The sequence below is a fragment of the Vicia villosa genome, linkage group LG1 (assembly GCF_029867415.1).
Source record: "Vicia villosa cultivar HV-30 ecotype Madison, WI linkage group LG1, Vvil1.0, whole genome shotgun sequence".
In the NCBI taxonomy this organism is placed as follows: domain Eukaryota; kingdom Viridiplantae; phylum Streptophyta; class Magnoliopsida; order Fabales; family Fabaceae; genus Vicia; species Vicia villosa.
The window spans coordinates 115395275-115421559 of NC_081180.1; the positions used below are offsets into that span (position 1 = coordinate 115395275).

Sequence of the window (26285 nt, forward strand, 5' to 3'; positions counted from 1 at the left end):
TGATGATGGCATCCAAACAAGATATTATAAGCCTTGTCAGTAGTCAAAATATCAAGTTCTAGTTGAAAGTTCTAGACATTGTTGAATCGAGAAAGAGCTTTGAAGACTTGAAGTTATAATCTTTAAGCTTTCAAACTTACAGTTTTTCCTAGGCTTAACTAGTTTCTTGTAAAATGTATAAGATTAAGTCTTGAAGTACTAAGGGAACTCTCATAAACACAATGATTTTCTAACATCGTTTCTCTTTTGATAAAATCTCTCCAAATCATTCCGATCACACACTTAACTAGTTAAAAGCTTAATTAATCAATTAGGCATTTATTTTACATAATTTAATTGATTAAGGGCTTCCTCTAATTGATTAAACCTATTTGTCACACCTCTTAATCAATTAAATAAGTTTTTAATTGATTAGGTGATATCAAACCTAAAAATTTCATAATTTGAGTTGGTTATTCGGTTATCACTTAAGGTTAATTGATTAAATTATTAAAAAATACCCATGAATCTTTTTCTTTAGATTTTCTCCTATATAAAGGAGGTCTCTCCTCAGTTCATAAGACACAAGTTTTATGAATAGAAACCTATATACTATTTTTTTCTACTCTTTTTCATTCTAAAAAGCTTTTTTTCTCATTAGAGTTGACTTAGCGTCAAAATAGTAAAAAATTCGTTCTGAGAGTTTTGTTGTATTGGTGATGTGCTAAAATTTATTTTATTCAAGAGTGTGATTCTCTTGTTTAATATCTTTGTAAAATATTTAAAGGTTGCAAGCTAAATCTGAAGAAAAAACTTGGGTGAAGGTTCTTGAGTTAAGTTTATGTAAAAGCTCTAGTTGTTCTTAAAAGGTTTTTAGGCTGATCCTGTGCAAAAACTCAAGTTATATTGAAGGTTGATTGGGCTGATAATATAAAATTTTAAAGTTGACTTTAGTGAAAATCTCAAAGGGAAACATTTAGGGACTAAAATAAGTGGCTTAGGCTGAACCAGGTTAAATCTCTACTGCAATCTTTCTACCTTTTATCTCATTTACTTTTAGCCTTTAATTTTTTCCACTATGTTTCTCTGTTCTTTCAATTTTTTACGTTGCTTTTCTTATGTTTGTTTGTTTATACTAACATAAACGTATTCAAAATTAAATATATTTTATGAATAATTTTTAAATTTTGAATATCACAATTCATCCTCCCTTCTTGTGTTTAGAGTCTCTTGATCTATAATTGGTATTATAGTCTTATTCCTGTTATAAGACTAATCGTCTCAGGAAAAAATGAATTCAAATAATTCACTAAATAAACCTTCATCCTTCGATAGTGAAGAGTATTCATTGTGAAAACAGAATATGAGAATATTTATAGAGGGGGCGAATTCTAGTATATGGACTTCTATAAAAAGTGATCCTTAGGTGTTGTGAAAAACAAAGATTGAGAAATCTAAACTAAAGAGGATAAGGAAAAAATGAAGTGCAATTTGAAGGCAAAAACTATCATCACGGTTGCATTAGGCATTGGTAAATTTTGTCTTTCTCTCATTGTGATATATTCAAAGAAATATGAAACACCCTTCAACTTAACCATGAAGGTACAATTAAGGAAAAAAAGGGCTAGGATAAGCATATTGACTCGAGAATATAAATTATTTAAAATGAAACCAAGAGAAAATATTTTAGACATGGAAAAATATTTTATCCATATAATGAATCATATGAGAACTCTAGAATTTTTTTCTAATGAGGATTTGACTAACATGGTCCTTAGATTCCTAAGTTCAACTAGAAACCTAAAGTTATTGTGATTTAAGAATCTAAATATTTTTCTTGTATGAATTTGACTATCTTTTTTGGAAAGTTTTAGGAACATAAATTGGAGCTAAAAAGACTAATTAATGATGAAGAAGGAGACAAAAAGAAGAAAAATATTGCTCTAACACTAGTGCAAAAATGACAATACAATTTATAAATTTACACCCATTATACTAAAAACGGGTGTAAATAAGACGTAAAATGGCAAATTTGTAAATAAAGTCTCATTTTTAGTATTGACAAGTAACCATAGACACCCTATTTTTTAAAAACGGGTGTAAATTAAAAAAAATATTATAATCAAGTGTTTATTACTCCTTTTTTTTTTCAATAACGGGCGTAAATAGGAAAAGTAAAATAAATTTAATTTTTGTTAATATTTGTATTTCTCTTTCTCCTTTCATTGAATCTTAATCACCATTTTTATGCTCTTAATTTCACTGTGTCAACTCCAAATATTTCAAACCCCAATTTCACATCCACCATGAATCATTCTTCACAACCCGAAACACCACCACCCTCTGATTCCATCACCTCGTCACAACCCGAACCGCCACCACCGTCTGATTCCGCCGCCAATCCATCATTTCCCGAACCATCGCCACCGTCCTATTCCACCACACTATCCGAACCACAGTCTTCGTTGTTCCATTCTTCAGATATGAAATTAAAAATTTCGGAATATTTTCTTGAAATAAGGGCACGAAAAAGGAGGGAATTTTCTGTTACTACTTGACAAATTAAGGCTTAGTTTTTCAAATTTTCTATCTTGCTTTCGTAGTTTGAGAATTGAGATCCTAACTTCCACTCCAATTCTCTTCATCTTCGACTCGGAGCCACCAACCAACACTGAAACCATCGTGTAACAAAAAACGACACCGTTTCGATCAATGGTTAAGGGTTTGCACAGCCAAAACCTCCCCGCCGATGTAGCACATGTCGTCGATCAGCTAGAGCGCCACTGCTTGGCTCCCGATGGATCTCTCATCTCCAAGCCTCTCTACAACGATCTACAACTCGTAATCCTCTCTCTAAACAATGCTCTCTATGTGTTTGTTGAATTTCCTCACATAATTGGAAAATGGGTGCTTCATTTTATCATTAAAAACTCGACCCATTTTGTTAAATGTCCAATAAATTGAATAAAAGTTTGGTGGGTACTGAAATTTGCTGTTTGATTTGCAGGCTAGAGAGGAAATGTGCAGGGAACGACTTCGATATCTCGAAGCCATGGTATGTGAATGTTATCTTGTGTTTGGGTTACAGATTGGATTTAAACCATATGCATTGTTTGATTGTAATGTAAATAATGAATTAAATTCACATATGCGACTGCATCAAGAACGCTTCAACAACTTCATTCATGTTCATTCACTTCTTTAAGCATATTTTGTTTGGGTTACAGATTGGATTTAAACCATCTGCACTGTCACTTCAATCTAAACCGATTGTACACTTACTTTCATTGAAATTATTCTGTTTGGAAGAAGTGTGTGATGAAGTATTGAAATGATAATTTGACAATAAAAATTGAAGGAACGTCACGGTAAAACTAATTTATATCGTAATATATGCTAATTAAATCCTTATGATGTGTTTGGATGGAGGGTTTTGTAGGGAAAGAATCACATGATAATATTTATATCTTTTCTTTTCTAAGTCTATATCTTGGTATATACTTTAGATTTCAATTTATTTGAAGGCTCACATGATAACGTTTCAAATATTTTGAGAAATCCATGTTCACCTTTTGGTTTTTGAGAACAATCCTAGTTTCTTCAGAAATTGTGATCTTTTTGATGATCTATTTCCTTCTGTGTGACTGTTGGAATCTTCAAAAGTGTTGTTGGTAATTGGTTGAGAGGGCCTGTTATTTTCATTCTCAACATACTCTGCATCTCTCAAAAGACGAAGTAATTCCATCCAAGGCACTTTCTTTTCCTTTATCATTTCCATTCTGTGAGATATAGAAACGAGGAGCAATAACTTCATCCAAAATCAACTTACAATAATCCACAATTTTAGAGCATGAACATAGAGATACAAGAACAGAAAGTGCATGTTCTTGCTCCTCATTGCTTCCAGTCTCAAGTATTTCAGCAATAGAAGATATGCATCCCTTTGTTTCTGCAATATAATTTATACCCTCTTCTGTGTCACCTATGTTTTTCAATATGTGTATGCAGTATCTCAAAACGGCTCTATCTTTGAAAAATGGAAGCAATTTTTCGCCGCAATTGAGCGATAGCATGTGTGGACAAACTTCACTATTGAAGGAAAAATCTGAATTGTGTGTTGTTGTTTTTTTTTTCAGATAGGAAAAGTGATGCGTATACGTAAAGCTTCAAGGAATGATTCACTGACTGAGACTTCAACCAACCCTTCTGCTTTGACGGCTCAGGAACGGTACCTCTGGAAAGATGTTGATGAACTCATTTCATCTTCTGATAATGAAATTGCAAGCCAGCTGTTTGTTCTTCATGTTATGAAGCCATTGCTTGGTTCCAAGTTTGTTGATGCTGGCGTATGTATCCGTTTTCAATTTACCGTATTTTAGTTTACTATCTTTGTTATTTATAATCATTCTTGAATTGTTCGGTCATCAATGCATAATCTCTTACTGTGTGTTAAATTTTGAGTTGCTTTGCTACTTAATTATCTAATCAACCGATCATGCATTTAATTAATTAGTTATTTTTTGAATTAATTAATTATTTGTGTACTTGTTACTAGAGAAATTGTTTGTACCTTATTGCCATGTTACTCCCACTCTCTGGATTGGTTTCTTTCTCTAGCTTTCTAGTTTCGTAGCTGCACTGCTTGTGGGCCCACTGTGGATGATGAAGACATGAGGCACAAAGTGTGGAGGGTATCTACTGATAGGAGCCACTTGGCCAGGCTGATAGTTAGTTACACTATCAGATTTCTTATCTGCCTCATTGTATTCACTATTTCATTCATCAATGTTCATCCACAATTCCATTTACAATTCCTGTTCTCTTATGAGCTGCCCACAGGGCTACCGTTTCTTTGGAGCTTAAGTTTAAGTTTTTGATTTTGTTTTATGAAGGACTGTTTTACTTTTGTTGTTTTAGAATTTGGTCTCGTGGGTTGAAAAGTTTTGGATAGTCTGCTTGCCTTTTCTGCAGGGGGCTGCTGTTATGTTTAATCTGTAGCCGGTTCTGGGTGACTTTTGGTTATTTAGTAAGCGTCTTTTTCTGCCTTTGTTTCGGTTTGTGTTGCTGTGGTTGTTGTTAGAGGTTCTGGTTCTCAATTTTTGGGCAGTGTTACCTTCTAGTGTAGTGCTTTGTATTCTCCTCCTTTTATCCGGGTTTGCCGTGTGCTCAGGTCTAAGTATATCGATGAATTTTGCATTTTAAGAATAAAATTAAAAATGTAGTTGCTTATTTTGGGTTCAGTTAATTGAATTTTGCTTAAGACCGTCTCAGCTGTCATTGTAGTGTGTTGCTTAGAAAAATGTAAACAGGACTTGTTGTGATAAGGAAGCTAGAAGATAATTAGTTTCTGCATAATTTCGGGTTACTTGTGAGGACTTGAGTTATGATTCAAAATTAACGGTGTACTTGTTGCAGACTTGGCCCGTCTTGTGCCTGAGTTTACTTTCTGTTATAATAAAATTAGTTTTTTTTTCCTTTTCAAAAGACGTTTAACCGGGCACGATCCAATCTCTAAATGTCTGTCTTCCAATTTTAGTTAAATTTATCTTTATCTATTATTGTATGTATATATACAAATATAATTGCAACTAGTTAGAAAATAAAAGTATATATTAACTTGATTTGTTCTTAATGCTGTTCAGGTTTCAAATTGAAGACATGAATGCGTTTAAAGCATACAAAGCATGTGTCCCAATTGCTTATAGCCCCAATCTATACATTACTCTGGTGAGGGGTATTCCGGGGACCAGGAAGCAACACAGGCGCACTTTGGAAGCATTACGTTTGGGCAAATGCAACCGAACTGTCATGCGATGGAACACACCTACTGTTAGGGGAATGATCCAGCAGGTTTCAACACAAGCTCTATCAAATCCATCGTGAAATGATCTATGTCTTGTATACTAACATTGGTAAACTTTGTAATTGTTATAGGTCAAGAGATTAGTTGTTGTTGAGACAGAGGAGATGTACAAGGGCCGCAAACAAAAGGAGGAAAATCACCGAGCTCTTCGTCCTCCATTGGTCATAAACCATCAACCTGCTCCCGCTGAGGGTACCTTGTAATGTACGATGTGTTTTGAATGATGTGTTTTGAATGATCTGGTTTTCTTACTACTAAAACTTTCAAATGCCTAAGATTTAGGCTGTGCCTCACATGGTTAACTTGCTTTGAAGGTCGTGTTTTAGTTTTGAATCTTTAATTTTGAAGCTGTCTGATGCAGGCGAAGCGTTTGCCATGATGATGGCATCTTTTGTTGCTCTTGTAGAGGTAACTTCTTTTTTAAGATATTCTCTTTTTTAATTGGTGTAAGATTTGGTTTCTGTTTAATTGTTATTCTTGAAGAAATTATTCTTAAATTGTACATTCCGTTATTATTTTTTTCCGGAACTATGGGATATTTTATTAGTGCAATGAAGCTTACTTATGTTGAAGTAAAATTAAGTTATATACTCACGTGTTTCTTTCGGTTCACACTCTACTGGAGCTTTCATTGCCGTATATAGGCATGCAAGTGCAACACCGTTACCGCCTTCTATTCTTAGTCGAGGTATCGGTTCAGTTGGCAGGTACAGACACAACTAAATCATGCTTTTATAAATGATATTCTGAAAGGTCACTTTTTAATAAACCTCCTGTTATATAGCACAAAGGATAATGACTTTATTAAATGAAGTTTGACAGATAAATAAGTGATTCAAACTTCTACTTGCCAGCTGCTGCTGAATTTTTTATTGAGTTTGTAAAGTTGTAAATTGTAGTTATCCCAAGAAGTCTTTATAGCACCGACACTTCTGATTGAATGCATAGTCGGTTGACATGATATCGACACATGTGGTTACGTTCAATCATGTCAAATCTCGTCTGATCTTTATGTGTGGTAATTTTTTATTGCAGAAAATACTCGTGCGGCCCATCCTATTGAGTACATTCCAAATGCAAAGCTACCATGTGTTGGACCTCATCCAAAGAATGTCATTCTTTTGGCATGTGATGCATTTGGTGTGCTACCTCCAGGGAGTAAACTAAACCTGACACAGACCATGTACCATTTTATCATTGGATATACCGCTCTGGTAATATTTCATCCTATCTAATTTCTTCAAACATAGTATCCTACTATTGAATTTCATCCTATCTAATTTTTGGCCTTGAGACACATGGCTTCCCATGCTTCAATTGATTTCAGTTTTCGGTATTAGGCTTATGCACAGGCATCACTGCTTTTTGGAAGGGCTCCATCTAAGTATCTTAATATTAAAACATTCTTTTTAAAAGTTTTTTTTTATGCTTTATTGGATGAAACATTCTCCATCTAAATTTCTCTACGTGCTTGGTGATTTTCCAGGCTCATGTATTCTCTGCAGGAACTGCAGGATGTGCAACTTTTCTAGCAAACTATCACGTACAGTCTTGTAAGAATAAAATTTTGCTACCCTAGTATATAAACTATCACGTACAGTCTTCTAACCTTGTTCTAGATTCATGTTTTTGTATCTTCTCATGATTCTCATTTTATTCTTTTATTTTATATACTAGTGTAGCAAAATTTTCAACTCATGGACATGTGTTTATATAAAAATAAAACTCAATATTTATTTTTATTTTAAAATAAAATCAAGTTTGAAAAAAAAAGACAATTGTATGTAAGACTTTACAACCATATCTAGTGTGAATATTTTTAATTAAGTTCATACTTAAAGGGTGGGCTTCTAATTCCAATGAGATTCAATATTTTTAATAATTTCTTGTGTCTTGTTTTTTTGCATACAGAAAACAATTGCTTCTCCTGGGCGTGGTATTTTGGCCATGGATGAATCCAATGCTACATGTGGAAAGCGGTTGGATTCAATTGGACTAGAGAACACCGAAGCTAACCGTCAAGCATGGCGTAAAATTATATATGAAGAAAGTGTTATGATTTAGTTAAAATATAATTTTTATGTGTATGATTTTATAATAATTGAAATATTATGACTGAACATGATTTTGTATACTTTTTGGCTAATATTAAAAATATTTTGACTTAGTTAAAATATGATTTTTATGTGTATGATTTTATAGTATTTGCAATATTATGACTGAAAATGAAATATAACTAAATGGTGTATATGAAATAGGGTGTAAATAGATTTAAATAGGGTGTAATTATGAATATATCTATACCCGATTTTTATAAAAATGGGGTGTAATTAAGAACGTATCTACACCTGATTTTTATTAAAATTGGGTGTAATTAAGAACTAAATTACACCCGATTTTTATTAAAATAGGGTGTAATTAAGAACGTATCTACACCCGATTTTTATTAAAATAGGGTGTAATTAAAAACGTAATTACGCCCAATTACACCCGATTTTTATTAAAATAGGGTGTAATTAAAAACGTAATTACGCCCAATTACACCCAATTTTTGTTAAAATAGGGTGTAATTAGAAACGTAATTACGTCTAATTACACCCGATTTTTGTTAAATAGGGTGTAACGTAGAACGTATTTACACCCGATATTTTAAAAATGGGGAGTAATTAAGAACGTATTTACACCCGCTTTAATTGGGTTTTAAACGGGTGTAAATTCGTTAGACATTTCTCACCCGGTGGATATACACCCGATTTTTATTAAAAATAAAGGGTGTAAATTTAATAAAAAACGGGTGTAAATTAACATTTTTGTACTAGTGTAAAACTTACATATATCAAAGACATGGAGTTAGAATGTGAAGACTGTTAAAGTAAAAATGATGAATATATGAATCTCATGTTTTGAAAATTCAAGGTGAATACATGAATCCAATGACAATCCACGAAGAAAATGATGTAAATAAACTAACTTCTAAATTTACCTGTAGTGAGTTCAACATTTATAAAAAGTTAAAAGAAAATGATGTAAATAAACTAACTTCTAAATTTACTTGTAATGAGTTCAACATTTATAAAAAAATTAGATAGAGATTCAAGTAAATTAAAACACTTTATTTTTATCTTTAGGACTACTATGTTTTTCGTTAAAATAGAAACTAAAAAATTATTGAAAAAAAATAAATAGCCTTAAGAGAAATGAGCAAAATGGGGTGACTTTTTTACCAAGTATTTTGGTGTAGTTTTAAAGGTATCTCGAAATTAACTTCCATATTATTTCAAATATATTTTTGAATTTTTGAGGAATGATGAAGGATTGAACCTAGTTGATGTTAGAGCTGACTTTCGAATTAGACTATATTGGTGATGATAAGCCAAAAAAATGGGAAGAACAATCCACGATTTTAAAACAATTTCTTTATAGACTCACTTGGGGTGAAAACCCTGCTAAAAATCCAAAAATACCCTTCGTAGATGCATCTCCGAAAACACTTAAAAATTTGGGATTGTGTTAATTCGGAGATGCATCTCCGAAAACATCCAAAAAAATTGGAAAATTTTGGTTAATACGGATATGCGTATCCAAAAAAATCTCAAAAAATTGAAAAATTAGGATATTGATTAATTGGGATATCTTAAAATTGATATAATTTATAAGTTATGAATAATAATAATGATAATTATACTGTTTATATTTCTATTCTAATTCTAATTATAAATTAAAAAATTAAATTCATAAATTTTTTTATTATTTTTTGATAAATTTTTCATATTAATAATTACTAAAATTATAACTAATACACAACAATTATGATTATATAAAAAATAAATACATTAATAATTATTCAACAAAATTTTTAAATAAAAGAGATTAAGTGAGAATAAAATTATTTACTACTTTATTTATATTTTAATATAAATTTTGAATTACATTTAAAATAATAAATAAAAATCACAAATATAAAAATAATTATTTTAATACTTAATTATGATAAAAATAATTTATATGTAAAATAATTTTTAACTTTAAAATTTTTTTGGAAATTTTGTTTATAAAATAAATTTTTTTAACTATAAAATTGTTTTTTAAAATTAGTTTATGAAATAATTTTTTTATGTATCATTAAAAATAATAAATAAATAGTAAATAAATATCTTTATTATTATTATTATTACTATTATTAATTTTATATATAAAAATAAAGTGTTGATTTAAATATTTAGGCTAATATTATTATTATATCTTGATTATAATGATATATATTTAATAATATATTTTAATTAATATAGTTAATTATACTATTAATTGTATTGATTCCTATTGATTTTGATTTTTTTTAATAAGTATTGATTTTTTCGGATATGCGTATCCGAAAAGTTCCAAAACTAAAAATTGGAATATTTCGGATATGCATCTTCGAATACACCCTTTTCTAAAAAAAAAGTGTCTTCGGAAGTGAATCTCCGAAATATTTTAATTTTTCTAAAAAAAAAAAAAGGTGTCTTAGGATATGCACTTTCGAAATAACTCTTTTTTTGAAAAAACAAATCTCTTCGAAGAAGCACTTCCGAAATATAAGAAAATTTTGTTGCGGTTTGCTAAGAAGTTAAGGAGATATATAAGAAAATTGTCGATTTTAAATTATAAATCTCTAGCTTAGTCCGTTTGGCCCTTGGGCCTGCCTTGTAAGCCTTGTAAGTGAACAATATCAAAATATCTTATTTATTTATTTATCAAAGTTTGTGTTATAATAACATTATTCTTAAATTAATTTAAAATAATAATAAGTTGGCAAGAGTATCTCATTCCGAGGCTATATCTTTCCAACAAAGCATATATCCACTTACTTTACTTTTTTGCTTTTGTCCATGAAACCATTAGCCCTTTTAAATTTCTAACATTTCTGCGAGCATATAATCTGTTTCAGAACATTTTGCATCTTATCTAAAAGAATATATGCCCTTTTGTTTAAATTTCATATTGACAAGTTGATTTTAGTGTAGGGAATCTAATTACTCAGCATTCTCAAAACATATAATAAAATATTTCATGTTGCTTACCTTAAGAATCAAATCTTATATTTAGATATACACAGCATCCTCTTTCCAAACATTTTCTATATAAAGCGGCACTTCCGTTCTTAAAGTTCTAAATTCTAATATCTTAGCCTCACACATAGTTGTGTCACACATAAATATTAATGGTGTAGATAAGATGAAACCTCACGTACATGTCTCCGGTGAGAATTCTCCGGCAAAGGAGTTCAGAAAACCTGTCGGAGAAAAACTCCGGCGGATTGATGAGGCTTCTAAGAAAGGTGGAGTTCAGATGTATCATGAAATTGAGAGACGGAGATGGAGTCACCGTGCGGAAGATCCCATTAGAACTTTGATGTTTTTGAGTTCATGGAATCACACATGACTAACTAATCAATTATTCATTGCCTTTGGTGTTAAAATAAAATAAAACTCCTATTGTATACATAAAAAATGGGTGAAAATTGAATGAGAATCTACTTGTCTCATGTGTATAATATTGTAATTAATTAGTACTCTGTTTGTGGTAATGTAAATATATTAAAAGGGATATGAATCCTCAGCTTCTCTTTCTCTCATTCTTCCATCCTACTTTAATCCATTCATTCATTTACTTTAGTTTGATTTAATTTCTTATGGTAAACCCCACACACTGTTAATGGAAATACACTTTCAAGTGTAAAGCAGTTTTACACTGTCGTAAAATCATAATCGTTAATTTTTGTAGAAATTTAACTTTTTTTCTAAAATCACATATAAAATTATATTTTTTAAGAGTTGTGATGCACTGACCGTGTAAAATATTTTACACTGACAGTACACTACCTTTAAAATTAATTATATATATATATATATATATATATATATATATATATATATATATATATATATATATATATATATATATATATATATATATATAGACGTATCAAATGAGAACTTTGACTATAATTAGGGGTGCTCATGGACGGATAATTAATATAACCAATCCATAACCATTTACTATAATCGGATTTAATAACCAATCCATATAAATGGTTATATTTTTACATAATCGGTTATAAAATCGGTTTAACCATAACTACATTTTATAGTCGGTTCTAAAATTCATAACCGGTTTTGAACATCAAAATAAATTTTTTATATTTGGATATTATTTTTTACAGTTAGTTTTAAATTTGTATATTTTCGGAAAAAAAAACAATTTTTCATATTTTTGAAAAAAGTTTTTTTTTTACGTATTTTCGAAGAAAAAAATTGATTTTCCATTTTTTCAAAAACACTCGATTTTCGAAAAATAAAATATGATTTTCGTATTTATTTAAAAACTCAATTTTTTAGTATTCCCGAAAGAACTCGTTTTTTTACAAATTTAGGTTTAAAACCGATTTTTTTCCGTATTTCCCAAAAAAATCGACTTTTCGTATTTAAATTTTTTTTCTTCATATTTCCAAAAAAAAACTCAATTTTTTCGATAAAAATCAATTTTCCGTATTTTCAAAAAAATAGACTTTTCATATTTCCAAAAAAACATCGATTTTTAATATTTTCGAAAAAACTCGATTTTTTCATTTTTTTTTTTTAGAAAAAAACTCGATTTTTTGTTTTTTTGAGAAAAAACTCAATTTTTTATATATTCCTTGTACCTATATAACCCATGTACGGGGACGTATCAAATGAGAACTTTGATTATTATGAGAACTTTTAATAATAACCGTACGATTTAAAATCAATGCTTAGATATGTATTTAAGTCAGAATCTATCTATTAATTATTGTCTCTCAAAATTTGAGTGAAATCTGAGTCATTGATTTTAAATGGTACGGTTATTATTAAAAGTTCTCAATTCTCATAATAACCAAAGTTCTCATTTGATATGTCCTCACTCATGTATATATGTCGTAACAAGAGTAATGCAATACATTCTCCTTCCTCTTCCAATTCTCATTCTTGTCTCTCAATTATGTGAATAATTGTTTTTAGGCCGCAAAATATCTATATTTAAAGGGGTTCATTAACTATCCGCGTACGGAAGCTGAGGTGTTTTCAGAAGATTTTAGCCTATATGTGAGTTTTTTTCAATTTATTCTTTTACCAATTTTTCTCTATTATGACCTTTATTTCTAATATTGTTAATTACAGGCCCTTGTTTCTAATATTGTTAATTACAGGCCTTTGTAGGAGAACATAAAAAGAATTTGGTCTATGGGAATTATGTCAAAAAGTTGTTGGATCATAAATATTTCCTATGGAGAGACCCTGCAAGAGATTCCTCTATAGTCCATCAACTCGTGCACCCACTTAAACTCCTTATATTAATTTCTGAAAGATTGAAGGATCATCATATCGTAAGTTTCAATATCATACTAGAAATATATTATAATATTTTTTTTTTAAACTATGATATAAGTTTCAATATCATACTAGAAATATATTATAATAATTTTATTGTTTTAAATTATGATATTTTATTTTTCTATTATCTAATTTGCAGAAACTTTTCGATTTGATTCTTAGTCACTTTATGGCTTGTGTCTCCAAGCCAGCTGTAGTATGTACTACCTCAGTTGAAATTGTAATTGGGAACAATCATTCTTCTCTAGTGGCATAAACATTCTAAAGGTAACATGTATATATCTTTATTTATATAAATTATTTTGTTTAATTTATTGATTTTTTATTTGATTTTCTAATAACAAAAAAAAACATTGTCATCAGTATTTTTATTTTTCAAAGAAAAAATGATTATTTTTTATTTTTTAGATTGAATTTCGTTACTTTCTACCAAAAACTAATCCCAGTGTTCAGTTTCCTATAGTCAAAATAATTATAACTATTTATCTTTAACAGAGGAACTACTTGGAAATTTATCAGTATGGATCTTTGCCCGAATCAGAATTACTCAACAACTATTTAGAGGGTGAAGAGTTGCATATTATTCCAGAATTCCACACCAGGAAAATAGAGGATCCATATTATTATCTGACTGATGATGAACTGATCACCAAAATGAAAGCTGTAAGGATATTGAACTTACAAGTTGTTAAATATTATTATATGCATGTAAATTTAATTTGTTTAAATTGTGTAGGATAACATTGGTACTACTGGGACAATGCAGGATCACGTTGAAAAGTTGTTGGAATACCATTATGTTTATAGGGATGACAAGAAGTGTTATCGACCTACAAAACTGGTAGCATCACAATCTCTTTATTGTTTTTCAAAATCTGTTTACATTGAATGGTATCTGTTACCTTTTTATCCATCATTGTCATTTTATTTTCTATAAATGTTAAAGTACTTTTCTTGTATGTTAATGTCTGTAGGGTGAGGCACTTTTGGATGGATATGACTCCATAGAGTAAGTAATTATCTCTTATTTGTGAAATACATACAACACACTAAATTATAAACCTAATACATTTTGTTGTCAGTTGCAACTTGGAAATATGGAGACCATCATTTAGAAAAAGTTTGAAACATCGCTTACAAGCAATCACCTTACCACCAGCAACCTACACAAGGAGGATTATTTTGGAGGACCTAGTGACATGTTTCAATCAAGTATGTTCCTATTTCCGGAAAAAGGATTTTTCTTATTAGTTTTGATGATTAAAACAATTACATAGGTTGGTTTAAGTTGAGTTACAATCGATCTATGCCTAAAATAAGAAACTAATTATTTCCTATAAATGCTGAAATAAATAAGAAAGGAAATAAATAATGTGCATTAGTTCATGACAAAATTGCATATCTTTTTCATTATTCTACACTATTTCATTGACTTTTCATTAATTCATATATATATAGGTAAAATCATCCAAAAGTAGGCTTTCGGATGCAAGGAGCCGTCATGGTTTTAACAGGTAGTTATTTATGCTTCGTTATTTATCTTTCTTTTGTAAAATGTTATTTAATCTAACATTTTTGCAGAACTATTGTTCGACAATGTCCTAACTGCAACAATTTTGATATGGCTCTAAAGAAGACACGGATAAGTTTTTACGATGGTTGTAATCCGCCTAGTTTATATTATTTAAATTTTTTAATCTATTTTAGACTTTAATATTTGTGTTTTTCTTATTATTGTCAGTTTGGCGCCTATCTTGTTTGATGTTTGGAGTACCATAAAGTTTGTATTTTAATTGTTTTTCTCTTCGGTTTCATGTGTTTTTTTTTCTCTCTTTCTTCCTTTTTTTATGTTTTAACGGATTTTTCTTTATTTTTTATAGTGTTCAGGTGTCATAGAGTTATTCTGTTCAACATCAGAAGCAATTTGGACATCTATAATCTGCGTGCGATGCAGACATAATGGTTTGTGAATTTGGACTTTGATCCTGTTTTTAAGTTCTTGAAATAATTATATAGAACTTATTATTGTTGGTTGAATATATTAAAGATAAAAGATGTCTAACATTTAGGATACTTCTTTAAAATTGGTGATGAGAGTTAACATACTCAAGGATATACCCAAGGATGAATGAATTAGAAAAGAATGAATATTAGAAATTAAGTGAATTACTAAAAATTCTTATGGAAGTATATAAGATTAAGCGAAAAATTCACCAGAGTATATTCTCCTATAGTAAAAAAAAGTAAATGATATTCTCACTGAGAATACCTCATGCCATCACCACTTTTTCTTTCATTTTTTTACACATATCCAATCCATATCCAATTAATAACCATTTACTATAACCGGATTTAATAATCGGTTATAAAACCGGTTTAACCATAACTACATTTTATAACCGGTTTTGAACATCAAAATAAATTTTTTATATTTGGATATTATTTTTTACAATTAGTTTTAAATTTATATATTTTCGAAAAAACGATTTTTCATATTTTTGAAAAAAGATTTTTTCGTATTTTCGAAGAAAAAAATGATTTTCCATTTTTTCAAAAACACTCGATTTTCGAAAAATAAAATATGATTTTCGTATTTATTTAAAAACTCAATTTTTCGTATCCCTGAAAGAACTAGTTTTTTTTTATAAATTTAGATTTAAAACCGATTTTTTCCGTATTTCCCAAAAAAACGACTTTTCGAATTTAACAAATGATTTTTTTCATATTTTCAAAAAAAACTCAATTTTTTCGATAATAATCAATTTTCCATATTTCAGAAAAAATAGACTTTTCATATTTCTAAAAAAACATCGATTTTTACTATTTTCGAAAATACTCAATTTTTTCATTTTTTAGAAAGAAACTCGATTTTTTTTCCATTTTTTAGAAAAAAAACTAGTTTTTTTTTTCCATTTTTTAGAAAAAAACTAGTTTTTTCGATTTTTCATATTTTAGAAAAAAATGATTTTTTCGTACTTTAGAAAATATCAATTTTTTATTTTTTTCGAAAAAACTAGTTTTTTTAATTTTTTTAGAAATAAAATAACTTTTTTGTATTTTCGAAAAAAACTAACTTTATAGTTTTTTAAAAAAATCGATTTTTTGTATTTTCAATTTTATTTATTTATTTGTGTTCTGAAAAAAATTGGATTTTCAAAAAATAATTTAATTTAATTTTAATTTTGGATATGGATGTCCAAAATATGGATTTTATTAAAACCATATTTCTAAAATGTCCAAAATGTGGATTTGGTTAAAAACCATATTAAAATTATCCGGTTTTTCATAACCGGATTTGGATATGGATATGGATAATTTATATAACCGGTTAATTTGAACACCCCTAGCTATAATGAGAACCGAAAACTTTTAATAATAACCATTAGATTTGAATTAATGGCTCAGATTTACCTCATATGTTAAATACATGTTACATAAATATCTTGTTTACTTAAACATTAATTAAATATTTTTAAATATGAGGTAAATCTGAGCTATTAATTCAAATTCAATGGTTATTATTAAAAGTTCTCAGTTCTCGTTATAGTCAAAGTTCTTATTTGATATATATATATATATATATATATATATATATATATATATATATATATATATATATATATATATATATGAGGAGGGTTATATTTACTCCAAGAGTAAGTTATTATAACTTACTCCAAATCTAGATCATTGATTCTTCTCAATCTAGTGGTTAAAAATAATAAGTAATTAAATGTGGAGAGAGAAAACTATTACTTATTATTTTTAACCATTAGATTGAGAAGAATCAATGGTCTAGAAGATGTGAATGTGAAATTAAAGATTTGAAATGTTGAAGATTTGAAATGTGAATTTTGAAAATCTAAGAATTTGACTGGAAGATGTGAATTGTAAAATTAAAGAAATTGGTTTTTATATGAGTATGACACCTTTAGGAAACATGGTGAAATTCTGAAAAAATTTCATGAACAAATGCCAAGAAATAATGAAAAGGTATCATGAAGAGAGGCATGAAAAGGTGTCAAAAATGATACTGGTTTTTCAATTTTGCTCAGGTGCAAATCGATTGTTGTTATGTGCAAATCGATTTGCACAACGCAAAATTGCAAAAATTTGAAAACTTATAGTAAGCAATTGATTTGCGTTATGTGCTAATCGATTTAAACTGAAATTTTACAGAGGAAACTTAGGTACTGAACAAGTGCAAATCGATTTTCATCAGATGAAATTTGAAAAAATGTGTAAGTGTTTATGCCATGAAAGTGAAAGAGTTTATGCATTGAGAGTTTTGATCATTGAGCATCTAAAACAATAATGAAGGTAAGTATTGCTATTATACCTTCTCGAAATACAATTCCTTTGAATCCAAAGTCTTGAACATGATGCTTTATCTAAAGATTCATCTTTGCCTTCTTTGATACACACATATTTGTCTTCATCAAAACATATTCATCATAGAGAAGCTTGACTTCACATTCTCCCCCTTTTTTATGATGATAAACATTCCTCTTTGATGCTTTGTAATTTTTGGAATATTCTCCCCCTAAGAAGTACAATTTCCCCTTTATATGTGAAGCTTAGAAATATTTGAACTTGATCATCTTGAAGGAGTATTTGTACCTTTTAAAAGCTTAAGACAAAGACAAAGAAATACACAAGCATAATACATAACACCTTTCTCCCCATTGACATTATCAAAAAGAAGGGAAAGATGTGTGAAAGATAATAATTTGTTAAGAATATAGGTATCAAAGGGGAAAACCAAAATCACAAGAAAATAGAGACTTGTAGTAATCATGTTATATAAACTCAATCGTTACGATAAAACAACCACACATGCATTCAAAATACACCAAAAGCAAGTAAAAAGTTATGGTACATAGTACCTTACAAATGACACTTAAACAATTCATCCACATAGAACATAATTAAACTACAAGCTAAAGACAACATAAACGCTGCAAGTTTGAAAATAACAAGAAAATAGAAAACAACTAAGATTGATCCATATCATGGTTGTTGTTGTTATTGCCTTGGGAAGGGAAGTAATGTTGAAGTGGTGTGAACATTGGAGGAATGTTTGGGGGATTATTTGGATCTTAAGGTGGAATATGGAGGTGTGGGTAAAGATATGAAAGTGTTGAGGTTGGCAGATTATGTTGTCATGTAATCAAAGATTTCTTGGTTGCTTGGTCCATTTGGAACATAAGGATGAGGAATATCTTCACCATTTTCATCTTCTTGATCATTTTCTATATTGTCTTCACCAAGCTAAGTAATAGTTTTGGTTTCTAAATCATAATCAACACCCATTCTTTTGTCCACATTCTTGGTAGTAATTTGTGACCACTTATGTTCATGAGGCCATACTCCATACCTTTCAAATTTATGTGGAAGTCCTGTAGAATACGCGTAATAAACCATCCATATGGTAAGGATTTGAATTTAGCGGTCTTATATAACATGTTATGTAAGATGAGACGAGCCCAATTGACCTTAATACCATTCTTAACCGCATACATAACCTGCATCACAATATCTGTAATATTGCAATGATTGTTATTCCTAGAAAGTAGAACATACACCAAAAAATAATGGAACATCCTATCATCAATAGAGAAATTTCCAGCAGACCACAACACCCTTTTTTATTCACCCCGTCAAATGATTTAACCCGTTTATTATGTTATTCTTCTTCAAACACTCTACTGATGCTATAGTAAAATTCTCTCTTATTATAATCCTTCCAATCATCATCTTCACAATCATATAAGAGACTACCAACATAAGGGATATCCAAAAAAATTCCTAGTCTCTTAGAAGTCAACACAATCCTTTGGCCTATAACATAGGTAACAAATATTTCATTTTCTATAGCCATATTGCAGTAAAAAATCCTAACCAAATTTGGATAGTATGGTCCATAGAAAGAAATAATAGATTCAAAACCTAACTCTTTAAACTTGTTTTGAAACTTAAAGCATTTTGAAGGAAAGGTATAAAGATCATCGTCTTTTAGAGTTTGGATATGCTAGCTTTGATAGTACTTCCCATATCTCTCTAATTGCTCCTTGGTGAGTTATTTGAAGATTGGCGGAGTTTCAATGGAGGAAGCAGCTTGTTCCTTTCCCTTAGAAGTAGTAGAAGACTTTCTTTTTAATCTTGAAGTCATGGGTAAAGGATGAATGGAAGCTTTAATGGAGTTTTTGGTTGATTTGGAGAATATGGGAAAGTTAGGTTTTGAGAGAAGGATGAGTGTTCAGCGGCTGCTAGGTTAGAATGAGCGGGCTGAAAAAAATTTGGCTTAAAAAGGTGATAGGAGGTGAGATATGATTGGACCAACTCTAATTAAAAAGAATAAAAACATTTGAATGTTATAGGTTCAAATCGATTTTCACATAGGTGCAATCTGAAATAATGGTATGACAGACTCTGGATATCATTCACGATGTCAAGATATCTGATCTGTTATTAACGTAGCAGAGGCAGAACAGAAAGATCCCCTAATTGTTAATTACCCCTAAGGAGGAGTCAATGAGAACAGGGATCATATATGTTCAGTCAACATAACCAGATTGTAAACTTTATTGGTTCTGTAAAGGAACAACTATCAAACCTGATCCTAATGTTATACACGATGTCACAACATCCATGACTAAACAAACAAAACATTGCATAAGATAAATAACACAATTAATTGTTAACCCAGTTCGATTTAAACTACCTACTCTGGGGGCTACCAAGCCAAGAAGAAGATTTCACTATCAGTAGTACTATTTTATGTAAACAACCTCTGGTTTACATATAAACAACCTCTGGTTTACCTAGTCACTACCCAATGCAACCTTTATCTCAGATATCCATCCAAGACAAGAGAACCTCTGCTCACTCCCTCGTGATACCTAACTTGCAACAGTTATTTACACAGTTAACAATGACCAATAACTTAATCTTACTTCACAGCTTCAATCAAGAACACAATACTCAACTCTTACCTATAGGTTTCGAGTGAGAACAATCACTTCTCTTACCTACAGGTTTCGAGAAGGACATGGTAGCCATCCCACAACCTGGGTGGTCTACCTATAGAAACCCTAATGACTACATCTTTTCTAAACAAGGTTTTCTATATTTTTTAAAACTAGGTTACAAAGGTTTCTATTTATAACCTATTCCCAATTGGACTTGGGCTTACAAATCGCAGCATTCCTTATTGTTACGAATCTGCAGAAATCTTCTGCTACAATCAAGGTCTTTTAATCATGAGTTTCCTAATTTATCTCCCAAATTAGAAACTGCTGAATCTTCAATCTTCTGATCTGATTCTTCAATATTCTGACTTGATTCTTTTGACCTTTAAATCTGCGCCATATTGGATTATAAAATATTCCAAGAATATTCTGTATCTGTTGAGTATCAGACTGAATCTTCATTCCAGTTCTGCAGGCGCGATGTCATGAGTTGATGTCATGACATTCCATATAACATCTTGCTTGTACCTGTTTTGTTCTTTTATATTTGCAAGATTACACATTGTATTACATTTTACTGCTATTATGTTTTAGCCAAACATAGATGTCAATCAGCCAATAAAAGCACTAACACAATCAATTGCATGACAGTAAAAAAGAATTAAGATACACATGTATCAGGTAGCAATCGATTTGCATAAGGCAACAATCAATTTCTTTATGTTGAAAAACAACAAAAACAACAAAACAGTGGCGAAACATTCAAATGCAAATTGATTTGCACATTGGTGCAATTGATTGCATGAACTAAAACAAGCTAAAAAAATTAAAACAAATGCAAAGAAATAAAATGTAAATCAATTTGCACAGTGGTGCAATCGACTACTCCTGAGACAAAGTGAACAAAACTTAAAAGCATTCACACACAAATATTTATGCATATGTACCATATGAAACATATATGATAAGGGAGTATAAGCATAGAAGACGTAATTTTATAAATATAAATAAGGACATATGTGCACCTTTGATCTTTGGTGATTCAAGACATGAAATGAGTTGTTAGATCCATGGTTTTATGATTGGCATAAGTTTTGCTAAAACATGGTTCTTATCTGATGGTGAGCAAGATGTTGTAACATTTTGACCAACTGTCATGACAGGTTCTGCTGTCATGAGTTTTGACAGATGTTGTGACACGTTATACCAGAACATCATGACATTACATAATAGTTTTTAATCCTTGAAGATTTGATTGAAATATATGAGATTCTGGAAGATTCAAACACTCATACATGCACAACCAATCAAGGATTTGTTAAGACAAATGCATATTTGATTTGGTTTCTTAAAAAGGATCTTAGAGACTTTTTTTGGAAACTTAGAATTGATTTGGTCCTATTTTCTGTGAAGATTTTGCAGTTGATTGAAGAGAAGAAGATTGGATTCATTTGAGAAGTCGAAACCCATACTGCAAAAGTCTATAAAAGGAGACTTGCTAAACCTAGTATAGAAAGCATTCAAAAAAGGTAAATCGTGTGCAAATAAGGGTTTAGGTTTTGGGAGTATTTTTAGTATTTTCGTTTGTATACCACTCATATATCTTCTGATATATTGAGGTAGACTGACTGTTCCCACTCTTAAACCTCTTAAGCAAAATAGTTCAGTATTGGTCTTGGTTGGTAATTTTAAGCAAGACCAAGTATTGCTTATTTTAAAGTGTAATGTTTCTATTTTGGTACTTCCAGTCACTGGGACTGTGATTGGTTTTTAGTACAGTTGCTGAGATTGTAACTGTCTTTAACCACTAAGGTGATTGTGGGAAGTAAGAGGGGATTCTCATATCTAGGAGGTTCCTATGTAGAAATTGCATAGAACTACTGATTAGGTGATAAGTCATAAACTGGGACTATTTAAGCTTTGAACTAATACTATTATACTAGATTTCCTATCTGGCTTGGTAGCCCCTAGAGTAGGTGGCGTTGCACCGAACTGTGTTAACAATTGATTGTGTTATTTATATTTCTGCAATCTATTTTTCTGCACAATTTGTTTTCTGTCAGCAGATGATGTTATAAAATCTGTCTTGACATTGTGTGTGTTGAGACATCTGTATTACACATTCTAGAATTTCAATTGGTATCAGAGAAGGCACCCTGTTCTGTTTATTGAGTGAGCTCTAGGGAGAATATTTTCTAGTAGTATGGATAAAAAAGAAGGATACAACAAGAGACCCGCTCTGTTAGATGGTTAAAACTATGATTGGTGGAAAGTCAGAATGATGGTTTTTTTGAAATCCATGGAAAAAAATCTTGGAAGGCTATTTTGAAAGGATGGGAGCATCCTGTTGAGAGAGACAAAGAAGGGAATGTGTCCTTAAATTCTGAAGAAGATTGGTCTGATGAGGATGATAAATTAGCTATTGGAAACTCCAAGGCTTTGAATGCTCTATTCAATGGAGTAGATAAGAATGTTTTCAGGGTGATTAACACATGTAATGTAGCCAAGGATGCTTGGGAAATTCTCATAATAACTCGTGAAGGCACGTCAAAAGTGAAGATGTCCAAACTTGAGCTTCTCAGTTCTAAATTTGAAAACTTGAAGATGAATGGTGATGAGACTATTCAAGAATATCACATGAAGGTTCTTGAAATAGCAAATGCATCTAGTGCCCTGGGAGAAAAGATGTCAAAAGTAAAGCTTGTAATAGAAATTCTTAGGCCTAGTAAATTTGACATGAAGGTAACAACCATTGAAGAAGCGCAAGACATCAATAATATAAGAGTTGATGAACTTATTAGGTCACTGCAAACCTTTGAACTAGCTATTAGTGACGAGCTAGAGAAAAAGAACAAAAGCATAGGTTTTGTATCAGATGTTGACGATGAAATAGGTCAAGATGATTTGAATACTGACGAGGGATTGTGTAATACCATTGTGCTACTTGGGAAGTATTTAAATAGGGCATTAAAGAGATTGGACATGAAAGAAAGACCAGATGTCAAGAACATCTCATCTGACATCAGTAAAAAGTATGAGTCTCAAAGTGAGAACAATAATAAGAATACATTCAAAATAAGAGAGTTCAGTGTAATGAATGTAAAGGTTTTGGACAAATTAGTGTAGAATGTCCAACATACCTCAAGAAACAACAAAAAGGTATATCTGCTTCTTGGTTAGAGGAGAAGTTAGAGAATGAATCTACCAAGCATGTTAAGGCCTTTTCCGGAAGATGCAAGACTACTAAAAATATGGGGGAGAAGAAGGAACTTTTCACCAAAGTGTCTGACCTTCAAAAAGAAGTGTTGCTATTGACATCTAAGCTTGAAAACATGACCAGGACTATCAAAATGATGTTAGGAAAGAAGTTTGAACATCCTATAAACCATCTGGAATCTTGCACCATACCTAAACATAAGGTTCTGAAATGTCACCATTGTAGAAAATTTGGTCTCATAAGACCCTTCTGCTACAAGCTGTATGGATATCCTAAACAAGTAAAGAGAATGAGTAGAAAGTTGAACTCTAAAACTAAGAACACTTGTCTCATTGCTCATATTTCTTGCAGAACTCCAACAGATGTGTATTGTGGCAATGGATGGTCAAGATATATAACAGAGGCCAGGATTAATAGAAGTTGCAATGTAAAAAAGGATGTCATGACATTTAAGTGTGATCACTTAAGTAACATTAACAAAATGAAAATTCTGTCTCAACATGACATTACGAAGCAAAGTTGTAGTCCTCATCATCTCATCAACTATCTGATAAGGGGAGAAGCTGTGTCGATTCAAGCTGCTATCACATGGAAATTTCACTGTCCGGAATGCAAATGTTTTTGACATGTTCCATGTCTAACCTTTTAGTAGTAGTGAACACTTTCGATAGAAATGATCGTGTTAATAATGTGTTGAGAAAACCAGATATTTAAATCAAATTAAGGAAATAAAGAGAGATGAAAAAATAGGATGATGTCTTATATTTCTCAAAGAAATGACGTATCTTTACAAGAATCAAAGAAGGATATTTATACTACTAGAATTACAATTATTACATGAATGTAATAATTTACATTACTATTCTAAGTTCACATTGTAAATAGAACATTATTATTCTATGTTGACACCTAGATAGATAATTCATATTACTATTTTAAGTTGACATTTTAGATAGATATTTCAAAATAATATTAATAGTTTTCTAAGGATAAGTATTATAATAAATTAAAAAACCATTACTATTATTTTAAAATATTTTAGAAAATTATTACTATTATTTTAAAATGTCTATCTAAAATGCCAATTTAAAATAATAATTTGATTTATCTACCAAAGTATCAACTTAGAATAGTAATATAAATCATTACTTTCGTGCAGGGGCGACGCCAGCGCCCAGCCAGCTAGGGCAGTTGCCCAGGCTCTTCCTTCTCTCATCTTGAACTTCAAAATCTCATCACAATGGTCTCTCACTCATGAAATCGAAATTGCTTCAGGGAGTAGTCGCAGAACAAATATAGTATGTTGAATCATCGCGATTTCTCTTCTTCTTTTTCTTTCACTTTAAGCTCGATTGTCGATGCGGAATCATTGTTGTGATGATATTTATTGTTGTTGCAGGTTGTGGTTTATGAATCAGTGAAGAATTGTGTCCGAGTTTATCGTTTCGTGCTATGCACACCAAGTGTTCGGTGAAATGCCTGAACCATATTCTTTTGTTTTTCTATGTTGAAATCTCTTGATTGCAGGTCGGAGTTGCTGTTACCGTGTTGTGATCGATTGTAGTTGGAAAATTGATAGAGAATTGGTGTTATATCAACCGTTTAACATCTTTCAAATCAAACATGTGTAAGTGTTGAAATCTTTTGATTGCAGGTCGGAGTTGCTATTACCGTGTTGTGATCGATTGTAGTTGGCAAATTGATAGAGAATTGGTGTTATATCAACCGTTTAACATATTTCAAATCAAACATGTGTAAGTTATACCTATGCGAATTGCATTTCAAAAACCGGTACACTATTAGTTGCTGAATACAATTATATATTCCCATGGGATGAGGACCTTCTTGTCGATAATTTTGACCCGAAAAGGTAAGGCACTTGTGTCTATGTCCTACTAAAATTAAAATAGTATGTTGATAGCACTGCTCATTTGTAGATTATTTTTTAGAAGTGACACTCTTTTATTCACTGTGTTTTGATTTGTTGGTTATATGGTTAGGTATATATCTATTGTGAAACAAGAAGGGCTAGAGATATCACCGCCTGTACTTGATCCTAGTAAATCCGAAATCTATCATCCACTCACAGCTCGAATAGAAGGATCCAAAGTGCACGGGTTAACCTCTTCATCCTTATTATCATATAACTAATGCAGTGTTGGACTAATGAGCTAGATTATTACATTCTTCCTTGTTAGCTTGTAGGCTATATTTTAAAATATATGTTCACACACTCACACAGTTACAAGAAAGAAGGTGTGATGACAGTAGCACTTCTCCTCCTTTCTTAGGGTAAAAAATTGCAATATGCTGTGTGATTTTCTTTTAACTCCATCACTAAATCATTTGTGATGTCAAATATATTTTAAATTTAATATGTAATGAACTTGTTTTGCAGGTGGGTGGAAATGATGGCATCAGTGTTTTCTAAAAAACTTGGCCATATGTATCAGTATTGAATTGGGACATGGGTGATGAATCGATATTGAATTGTATGAGATCGGCATCAAAGCCAACAAATGAATGAAAATCTTATGATTCCTTTTAGATGCTATTGAACTCATGTTTTTTAGAAGAGTTTAGTGCCGACTTTGAGGATAAAGTAATTGAGACAGTGATTTTCGGTCATTAAATTTTTTGCCCAGGCTATATATTTTTTCTGGCTTCGCCACTGCTTTCATGTAATAATTATAATTCTAATAGTATAAATAACCCCATTTAATTCGTATAAAGATACACAATTTGTTTGAAAAATAATATAAGATATAATTCTATTTTCTTTTCTCTTTATTTCTCTAATTTGATTTAAATATTTGATTTTTTCAAACATTTATTTGTTTTTTAAGATAGACTTGTATATATAG

At 30.6% G+C, this 26285-nt stretch overlaps 1 protein-coding gene and 1 long non-coding RNA gene across 10 annotated transcripts; both read left to right on the top strand.

The window, feature by feature from the left end:
- The first annotated feature begins 2208 nt into the window (after window positions 1–2208).
- LOC131643917 (phosphoenolpyruvate carboxykinase (ATP) 1-like) lies at window positions 2209–8099 on the top strand. Of its 9 annotated transcripts, XM_058914281.1 has the most exons (8): window positions 2209–2820; window positions 2987–3034; window positions 4116–4325; window positions 5622–5829; window positions 5914–6046; window positions 6204–6250; window positions 6458–6549; window positions 6878–7395. In XM_058914281.1, exons 3-5 carry the CDS (start codon window positions 4318–4320, stop codon window positions 6043–6045), a joined length of 348 nt encoding a protein of 115 aa, XP_058770264.1. In that variant the 5' UTR covers window positions 2209–2820; window positions 2987–3034; window positions 4116–4317; the 3' UTR covers window position 6046; window positions 6204–6250; window positions 6458–6549; window positions 6878–7395. The 9 variants fall into 9 exon arrangements, with proteins under 9 accessions (XP_058770264.1, XP_058770265.1, XP_058770263.1 ...); XM_058914280.1 differs by lacking the exons at window positions 2209–2820; window positions 2987–3034; window positions 4116–4325 and having other exon boundaries at window positions 5611–5829; window positions 6878–7056; window positions 7183–7226; window positions 7329–7395; XM_058914282.1 differs by lacking the exons at window positions 2209–2820; window positions 2987–3034; window positions 4116–4325 and adding an exon at window positions 4388–5005.
- A 16488-nt stretch (window positions 8100–24587) lies between these two features.
- LOC131614941 (uncharacterized) lies at window positions 24588–25816 on the top strand. Its single transcript, XR_009287675.1, has 3 exons — window positions 24588–24719; window positions 24821–25291; window positions 25422–25816. It is a non-coding gene; the product is annotated as an uncharacterized LOC131614941 (long non-coding RNA).
- Window positions 25817–26285: the final 469 nt, after the last annotated feature.

Excerpts from the sequence above, each read along its gene's own strand:
- LOC131643917 (XM_058914275.1), top strand. The coding sequence starts at position 6,489 with ATGCAAGTGCAACACCGTTACCGCCTTCTATTCTTAGTCGAGGTATCG. Across the intron at positions 6,550-6,877 it reads GGTATCGGTTCAGTTGGCAG|AAAATACTCGTGCGGCCCAT; the intron begins GTACAGACACAA and ends TTTTTATTGCAG. Across the intron at positions 7,057-7,753 it reads TCATTGGATATACCGCTCTG|AAAACAATTGCTTCTCCTGG; the intron begins GTAATATTTCAT and ends TTTTGCATACAG.